General features: G+C 56.3%; 1 protein-coding gene across 1 annotated transcript; it reads left to right on the top strand.

The window, feature by feature from the left end:
* Positions 1-4,800: 4,800 nt before the first annotated feature.
* Positions 4,801-9,269, top strand: LOC129708480 (WAP, Kazal, immunoglobulin, Kunitz and NTR domain-containing protein 2-like). Its single transcript, XM_055654299.1, has 2 exons — positions 4,801-5,187; positions 6,688-9,269. Exons 1-2 carry the CDS (start codon positions 4,981-4,983, stop codon positions 8,347-8,349), a joined length of 1,869 nt encoding a protein of 622 aa, XP_055510274.1. The 5' UTR covers positions 4,801-4,980; the 3' UTR covers positions 8,350-9,269.
* The last annotated feature ends 247 nt before the right edge of the window (positions 9,270-9,516 follow it).

Here is a 9,516-nt window from a genome sequence, read left to right as displayed (position 1 = left end):
CCAATCACACGAGGGGTAATTTACAGAAGGGATAATTAACCTACAAACCAGCACCCCTCTGTGTGAAAATCAATCAGGTCCCGACCCCAAACGTCGTCTGTCCATTCCCACCAGTGACCCAATGAGTTCCTCCAGAACTTGTGTTTTACTGAAGATTACAGCTTCAGTTCAGTCGTTTATTGTCACGTGTACCGAGGTACAGTGAAAAGCTTTTGTTGATTACAATCGATCCATCCGCAATGTACAGATACATGGTAAGGGGATGTCGTTTATGCAAGGTAAAGCCAGCAAAGTCAATAGATAATAGACAATAGGTGCAGAAGTAGGCCATTCGGCCCTTTGAGCCGGCACCGCCATTCAATTTGATCATGGCTGATCATCCCCAATCAGTACCCCGTTCCTGCCTTCTCCCCATATACCCTGATTCCACTATCTTTAAGAGCCTTATCTAGCTCTCTCTTGAAAGTCCGATCAAGGGTAGTCCGAGGGTCACCAATGAGGTTGATAGTAGCTCAGCACTGTTCTCTAGTTGTGGTGGGAATGTATCAGCTGTTACTTCTGCGGTTTTTGGGACTAAGGGTCAGTATAGGTTGGATGGGCCCAACAGCCTCCTACGTTGGACAGGGACTACCTGATTGTCAGGAAGGTGGCAGTAATGGCTGTGAGACAGGGGCCGTGGGGGGCTGAGGTCCAGCCTGCTGTTTGTGGGTAGCAGCGAGTAGACAGAGGTGTGGCCACTCACAGTCCACATCTGCACTCCGACAAAGGCAGCCTTCAAGGCATCGTGTGTGTCCGGAACCCCCCTTGTAATTCACTGTGACAGGCGCGGCGCTGCCGCTGTGCTGGGACCTGCAGCGGGGGTCCAGGCCAGGAAGCTTCGCCAGAGGAAGGCAGCGTTAACTCGAGGAGCGAGGATGAATCATGCGCCAGGCCCGGCAGCCCAACCCTCTCTAGCTCTCCTCGCGTCTGGACAAGCGCACAGATGATGCCGAGGAGGAGAGAGAATGCTGCAGAAAACTGGAGAAGGGGGGGGGGAACCAGATAGACCGACCGGCCATGAAGAAGCAGGCGGGGTCCCGGAGCACGAATCTCAATCTAGCGCGGAAAAAGAGCGCTAATGGGCAGCACAGCGGCACAGACCGGAGAGTTGCTGCCTCACAGCGCCAGCGACACGGGTTCGATCCTGAGCTCGGGCGCTGTTTGTACGGAGTTTGCACGTTCTCCCTGTCACCGCACCAGTTTCCTCCAACATCCCAAAGACGTGCGGGTTCATCGCTCCTCTGTACATTGCGCCCAATGTGGTCAGCTGAGCGGCAGAGTCTGGAATGAGTGGACACGATGGGCCGAAGGGCTGCTTTGCACGCTGTATCTCTCTAAATGCTGGAATCTGGACCAAACCCAAAACAGCGATCCGAGCAGCGTCTGTGGATACCCGGGGTGGGGGCTGCCGTCGTCCCTTTCACCTCCTCAAGAGCTGCCCAAGAGCCATCCAGCACGGAATCAGGTCCTTCGGCCCGACTTACCCATGCCGACCAAGGTGGCCAACCTACTAGTTGCATCTGCGGGTGGGGGGGGGGGGGGGGGGGGGGGGTACAGAGGCCAACAGACCAGGAAGGTCGGAGACGATGGATTTCAGTGGCACAAACCACAGACGATTAAACATCGAAATAGTCCCAGCCTCAACTACCGACCCTGCCAGCTCGTTCCATACACCCACCACCCTTTGTGTAAAAAACTTGCCCTCAGTTTCCTTTTAAATCTGTCCTCTCTCACCGTAAGCTTGTGTCCTCTGGTTCTTGATTCCCCATACTCTGGGTAAAAGACTGTACATGCATCCTATATATTCCTCTCATTACTCTATTCCTTGGAGTCCAGGGAATAGAGTCCCAGCCTGCTCAACCTCTCCCTGCAGCTCAGGATCTCGAGTCCTGGCAACATCCTCGTAAATCTTCTCTGCATCCTTTCCAACCCAAAGACATCCTTCCTATAACAGTGTGAACAAAACTGAACACAGTACTCCAAATGTGGCTTGTGTAAACCTATAACGACATCTCAACTTCTATACTAATTTCCCTGACTGATGGAGACCAGAGTGCCATAACTCTATTTCACCATCCCATCTACCTGCATGCTACCGGTTGGAGTAGCCTGGGCGAGTAACCTTGATGCATCTAGCAGACGGTGTTCACCAAAGATCTTAGAAGGCTACGATGGACTCGTGCAAATCCAATGGACTGACGTGTAGTACACTCTGCGGCCACATGAAGGACAATAGACAATAGGTGCAGTAGTAGGCCATTCGGCCCTTCGAGCCAGCACCGCCCATTCAATGTGATCATGGCTGATCATCCCCAATCAGTACACCGTTCCTGCCTTCTCCCCATATCCCCTGACTCCGCTATTTTTAAGAGCCCTATCTAGCTCTCTCTTGAAAGCATCCAGAGAACCGGCCTCAACCGCCCTCTGAGGCAGAGAATTCCACAGACTCACCACTCTCTGTGAGAAAAAGTGGACTGCCTCTAGCATGTCCAAACCCTCAACAATCTTATATGCTTCAATGAGATCTCCTCTCATCCTTCTAAACTCCAGAGTGTACACCCAGCTGCCCCATTCTCTCAGCATATGACAGTCCTGCCATCCCGGTAATTAACCTTGTAAACCCACGCTGCACTCCCTGAATAGCAAGAATGTTCTTCCTCAAATTAGGGGACCAAAACTGCACACAATATTCCAGGTGTGGTCTCACTAGGGCTCGGTACAACTGCAGAGAGATCTCTTTGCTCCTATATTCAATTCCTCTTGTTATAAAGGCCAACATGCCATTCGCTTTCTTCATTGCCTGCTGTACCTGCATGCTTACATTCATAGACTGATGAACAAGGACCCCCAGATCCTGTTGTACTTCCCCTTTTCCCAACTTGACTCCATTTAGATAATAATCTGCCTTCCTGTTTTTGCTACCAAAGTGGATAACCTCACTTTTATCCACATTAAACTTCATCTGCCATGCATCTTCCCATTCCCCCAACTTGTCCAAGTCACCCTGCATTCTCAGAGCATCCTCCTCACAGTTCACACTGCCACCCAGGCGAGGGGAGAGTGTACAACACACTTGTGTCCTGTAGATGGTGGAGAGACCTTGGGGTGTCAGGGAGGGACCCAGCACACCATCCCCAGCCTCTGTAACTACAAATGTTGTCGCAGATTCAACTGTTACTGATCAATGGTGTCTCCGGCGTGGTTGTCAGGTGCGTGGATCGAGAGCTTTGGTGAAACACACACACACACCTCCAGATTCAGATACAGTTTCTTCACAGCTGGTATCGGGCAACTGAACCATCCAAGCACAACTAGAGAGCAGTGCTGAGCTACTATCTACCTCATTGGAGACCCTTGGACTATCTTTAATCGGACTTTACCTTGCACTATACCTTAAATCTGTACACTGTGGACAGCTCGATTGTAATAACTTAGTCTTTCTGTTGACGGGTAGGCACGCCATAAAAACTGTTCACTGTACGTTGGTACATGTGACAATGAACCAAACTTTAGATGCAGGCACATGGGACTAGCTCGGTTAGGCATCTTGGGTTGGCTGCGACGAGTTGGGCCGAAGGGCCTGTTTCCATGCTGCATGACTCTGCCTTGCTGCAGTAAAAATGCAGAGTAGAGGTGGTTGCTTGGAGGCTTTGTGGCCATTGACCGGGCCGGGTCTGAACCTTGTCCAGGACAAACTGACCATCGTCCGGTCACCAGCGACCATCTGCACTGCCACCTCCGGACGGTGATTGTGGAGCCAGATGTTTGTGACCAGGGTCTGTCCTGAGGAGGTCGGGGGACAGGTGACAGGTGACAGGTGCCTGGATCAGTGACTTCCAGCTGCCACAGGCATCTTCTCCGCGAGGTCCGAGTCACATCGACCTCAGTTCCCAGCGCTCCCTGATGCCCCGGACAACCCAGGGAAATGAGCAAACCGTGAAGCTTTCCAGAAAGATGGATCTTCATGGATGTCCCGGGTGAACATTGCCCGGGCGCTGCTGAGACCGAGCAAAGGGAATAACGGTGGGGTGACGGAGACTGACCTCTCACCTTAAAGGGACATATTCAACAGGAACCTGAGGGGTGACTTTTTCACACAGAAGGTGGTGGGTGCATGGAACGAGCTGACAGATGAGGTAGTTGAGGCTGGGACTATCGCAGCGTTTGAGAAACATTTGGACAGGTACATGGATAGGACAGGTGTCAGGGCAAGTTGGGCCGAAGGGCGTGTGTCCAAGCTGTATCACTCTATGCCCTCTAGACGTTGACCTTAGCACCCCAGGTAGACATGTTCTGACTGTCTACCCCATACACTCTGATAATGTTTTTAAGAAGGAACTGTGCAGATGCTGGAAAATCGAAGGTAAACAAAAGTGCTGGAGAAACTCAGCGGGTGCAGCAGCATCTATGGAGGCAACGTTGTCTATTTCCTTCGTTCCATATATGCTGCTGCCCCCACTGAGTTTCTCCAGCACTTTTGTCTACCTCTGATAATGTTATAGACTTCTACCAGGCTCCGCCTCAGTCGCCAACGCTTGCATGAATTGCAAGATGTCCAACTGGAAGTTTAAAGTATCTCCCGCTGGAGTTTGGGCGCCCCGAGTCTTAGTGCGAGAGACTGGGTGCGGCAAGTGAGATTGGGGCGATCTCGGGGTTCCCGGGCGCCCATAGACCGAGTGAGCCCCGCTCCCGGGGAAGGAGGGGGGGGGGGGGACACAGGGCACCGCGCACGCCGCGCCAGTTAGTCACCTGTAGAGTGTCTGGTGCCAGCAGTTACTCCGAGGCAGCGTATAAATACAGGGGGGCCGCGGAGCTAATCTCATTAGATGCTAGTTGTGTGTAAACCCGCGAGGCACTGGCAGGCAGCAGTCCGTGGCTCGGAGCCTCGGGAAGAGGCGAGCACAGCTTGGAGCGGCTACGCCACAGCTTGGATCCGGGCACATGAGACATAGGTCGCTGTCACCGGCAGCAGCCATGAAGCGGGTTCCGCTGGCGGCTCTCCTGCTGCTGCTGCTGCCGCCCGCCGCCCTCGGGGTCCCAGCTACACGGATCAAGTACTCACACGCCGGCATCTGCCCCAACGAGATGACCCCCAGCCTGTGGGTGGACGCGCAGAGTACCTGCTCCCGGGAGTGTGAGACGGACCAGGTAATTCATCCGCGTCCGCTCCTCAAACCGGGGGAAACTCCGACCCCCAACCCACAAACCAGCTTCCAAACTCCGGGCGGAGCCGGCAGCGGTAGCCCCCCCCCCCCCCCCCCCCCCTCTCTGCCCCGGTATTATTTGGGATTGCAGTCCAGCGCTCTCTCCAGACTCCGGAGTTGCTTTGAACTTCTGCAGTTCCCTCCGGAGACAGACACAAAATGTTGGAGTAACTCATCGGGACAGAAGGGTCTCGACCCGAAACGTCACCCATTCCTTCTCTCCCGAGAAGCTGCCTGTCCCGCTGAGTTACTCCAGCACTTTGTGCCTGTCCCCGGGTTAAACCAGCATCTGCAAGTCTGAAGAAGGGTCTCGACCCGAAACGTCACCCATTCCTTCTCTCCAGAGATGCTGCCTCACCCGCTGCGTTCCTCCAGCATTTTTGTCTACCTTCGATTTTCCAGCATCTGCAGTTCCTTCCTGCACAGTTCCCTCTGGAGGTGTGGGTCGCTGTCCCCGACTCCGCGGGACCCGACAACGGGGGGCAGGAGATGGGAACCGTCCGCTCCGCGTCAGGACCAGGGATGGAAATCGGTGACGGGTCGGGGGACGGGGTTCGGGGAGGGAGCGGAGGGGGGACAATGGTGCAGGAGTAGGCCATTCGGCCCTTCCAGCCAGCACCGCCATTCAATGTGATCATGGCTGATCATCCCCAATCAGTTCCTGCCTTATAGAGTCGGGATCCGGTACTCTGAGTCAACCGAACATGCAGAGAGAGAGAGACAATGGTGCAGGAGTAGGCCATTCGGCCCTTCCAGCCAGCACCGCCATTCAAGGTGATCATGGCTGATCATCCCCAATCAGTTCCTGCCTTCTCCCCAGTTTGGGTACATATCCCCCCCCCCCTTCTCCTTCCCGTCCCCTTGGTGATGGGGTGGCCCGGGTGGAGGTGCCGGGCCGCGTCCCGGCGTCGACCGAGGGAGCGGCGCGATGCAGAGAGAGAGAGACAGAGGGAGAGTCGGGAGGATAGAAGCGGGGATTCGGGCGCAGACACTCAATGGGAGGAAACCTCCACCTCTCTCCCCGGGAGCCGGAGATGTTTGTTGGGCGGGGCGTGGTATTGAGGCCGGAGGTCCGGACACTGGCGGGCAACGTCCAGTTGAGGGGGGGGTGGGGGGAGAGGTGGGCTGGTCGTCCCGAGAAGGAATAATGAACCGGAGTGAAGGCGAGTCGAGTCGAGGGACAGACAGGCCGGGGAAGAGGGGGTTGCAGAATAATTCTCCCTACCTGTCCCCGGTCCGTTCACCTTTCCCCGCACGTCGACCCTCCCCTCCCTCCCTCTCTCGCTCCCTCCCTCTCTCCCCTGCGTTGCCAACCCCAGCTTCGCTCTCTCTTTCTCTCCCACAGTCTCTCACACTCTCTCTCCTCTCTCACACACACACTCTCTCTCTCTCTCTCTCTCTCTCTCTCTCTCATCTCTCTCTCTGTCTCCTTCTCCCTCTCCAGGACTGCGAGACGTTCGAGAAGTGCTGCCCCAACGTGTGCGGGTCCCGCAGCTGCGTGGCGTCGCGCTACATGGCGCTGAAGGGCGGCCGTGGTCCGGCTTCCTTGCCCCGTGGCGCCAGCTGCGACCGCTTCATGTGCGCCCAGCAGGGCTCGGAGTGCGACGTGTGGGACGGGCAGCCGGTGTGTAAGTGCCGAGACCGCTGCGAGAAGGAGCCTCGCTTCACCTGCGCGTCGGACGGCCTCACCTACTACAACAAGTGTTACATGGACGCCGAGGCTTGCGGCAAAGGCATCACCCTGACCGTGGTCACCTGCACCCACCGCCTGGCCGGTGGGGCCTCGTCATCCTCCAGCCCCCTGCCCCCGCCCCACACCAGCCCCGCCACGGCCAGCACCAGCACGGGAGGCCCAGGCTTCGGCCTAGGCCCAGGGCCCGCCGCCGCCGCCACCACCCACCCCGGCCCCGGCCCACTCACCACCACCACGCCCGTGTCCGGAGTGCAGGCCCCGGCCCTGCTGGCCACCCCTGCCCGCCAGTCCATCTACGCGGGCGGCACGGTGAGCTTCCTGTGCGCCGTGAGCGGGAGGCCGAGGCCGGACATCAGCTGGGAGAGGCAGAGGGCGGATGGGCCGAGCGTCGTGCTGCGGCCTAACCACGTGCAGGGCAACATGGTGGTGACCAACATCGGCCAGCTGGTCATCTACAGCGCGCGCACGCAGGACGCGGGCACGTACACGTGCACGGCGCGCAACGCGGGCGGCGCCGTCAGCGCGCACTTCCCGCTCTCCGTCATCAAGCGGGCGGCGCTGCAGGCGACTTCCGCCGGAAGCGACGACCCCCGCCGCCGTCACCACGGCAACGCGTCGCTGGTGATGGCGGCGCCGGCGCGCGAGTGCCTCCGGCGGCCGGAGGACCGGCACTGCGCCGAGGCGCGCATGCGCTGGTTCTACGACGCGCGGAAGAACAACTGCTTCACCTTCGGCCTCTGTGGTAGCGATGGCGATGACGGGGGCGGCGGCCTGGACCACAACTACTTCGCCAGCTACGAGGCGTGCATGGGCAGCTGCATGAGTGAGCCGGTCAACGCCTGCGGCCTGCCGGCGTTGCAGGGCGGCTGCAGGGTGTGGGAGCCGCGCTGGGCCTACAGCGGCCTACACCGCCAGTGCCAGCCCTTCATCTACGGCGGCTGCGGCGGCAACGAGAACAACTTCGAGAGCCGGGAGACGTGCGAGGAGATCTGCCCGTACCCCCGCAGCCAGCAGTGCAAGGCCTGCAAGCCCCGCTTCAAGATCGTCACCAGCTTCTGCAAGAGCGACTACGTGATCGTTGGCCGCCTGAGCGAGCTGGCCGAAGAGGCCGACTCCGGCCGCGCCCTCTTCACCGTCGAGCGGGTGCTGAAGGACGAGAAGATGGGCCTGCAGTTCTTCGGCAGCGAGGTGCTGGAGATCACGCTGCTCAACATGGACTGGGGCTGCCCCTGCCCCAACATGACCACCGAGGACGGGCCGCTCATTGTCATGGGCGACGTCCACAACGGCATGGCCACCCTGCAGCCCCACAGCTTCGTCAAGGCGGTCAACGACAAGCGCATCAAGAAGCTGGCCGAGGTCAAGGAGAAGAAGACGTGCGACCTGTTGCGCGAGTTGACGGGACTTCAGTAGGTCAGTGGGAGATCAGTGGGCAGGATAGTGATCCATTGGCGGGTACTGGTCAGTGGGTCAAATCTTGGACAATAGGCTAGTCATCGTCACTGCACCGGTACCAGTCAATTGAACACGACTGATCAATACAGGTTACTGCTTTAGCCGCCAGTTCTGGTCAATGCACCGGTACTGCTCAACCAGTTGGTTCTGACCATGGGGGTCATTTCTGGACAATGCATTGGTTCTGGTCAGTGGCCATATTAGTACATTTTAGTGGGCCACTATTGGTTCATGAGCCAGTTCCAGTGGTTGGGATAGATTTAGATGAGTCTTGGTTTATGGATCAGCTTTGGTCTGTTCTGCTCTAATTCTGGTTATTGGAATAGTTCTGGTTCCAAACACAAAATGCTGGAATAACTCAGCGGGTCAGATAACATTTCTTGAGGGAATGGGCAGACGATGTTTCCAATCCGGGTTATTTTTCAGGCTGTTAGGATTAAGTGGGGCGGGGAGAAAGCTGGAAAAGAGACATGGGGCTGGACACGTGCCAGGGACCCTTTCACGACCCGAAACGTTACATTCCCTCCACAGGTGCTGCCCGATCCACTGAGTTCCTCCTACATTTTGTCTTTTGCTCAATTCCATTATCTGCAGTTCCATGTGTCTCTCGCTCTGGTCTGGGCCGGTTCTGGCTAACCACACTTTGTAGGGTTAGGAATAGAGTTACACAGAGACGTTGTGCTGATAAAGTTTAGATGAGGTAAATGATGCTAATTTTGTAAATAGTTCAGTAATCCCAGTAAGAAGAAAACTTTTGTAGAATGTTTGTGATTTTTACAATGACTGTAAATACTATTTATTTATACTTGGATCTAATGGCCATCTCTCTGATTGATTAAAGATCAATAGTCAACCTCAATAAAGTATCAATGATGTGACTCTGGTCTTGTTCCTTTACTCCTCACCCATTGAGCCCCTTCCCCCCAGTGTCCTGTCAGCTCATGAACAGCGGCCCGCTGGTGATTCACCACAGAAACACATCCCTAATGTGGACAACTGTGGGGGAGGGGCAGGGACATCTCGCACTGGATTACGGAGCGTAGTTAGGGTGTCTCCGCGGGTCATAAACGAGAAACACTTCACAGAAACAGCTCATCGCTTAGCTCACTAAAGAGCCAGCTCCTC

The sequence above is a fragment of the Leucoraja erinacea genome, chromosome 23 (assembly GCF_028641065.1).
Source record: "Leucoraja erinacea ecotype New England chromosome 23, Leri_hhj_1, whole genome shotgun sequence".
Lineage (NCBI taxonomy): Eukaryota > Metazoa > Chordata > Chondrichthyes > Rajiformes > Rajidae > Leucoraja > Leucoraja erinaceus.
The sequence above is the reverse complement of the archived record's forward strand: the minus strand, read 5'-3'. Positions and strand labels throughout refer to the sequence as shown.

Coding starts and splice junctions, on each gene's coding strand:
- LOC129708480 (XM_055654299.1), top strand. CDS start 4,981: ATGAGACATAGGTCGCTGTCACCGGCAGCAGCCATGAAGCGGGTTCCG. Junction 5,188..6,687: donor GGGAGTGTGAGACGGACCAG/GTAATTCATCCG, acceptor CTCCCTCTCCAG/GACTGCGAGACGTTCGAGAA.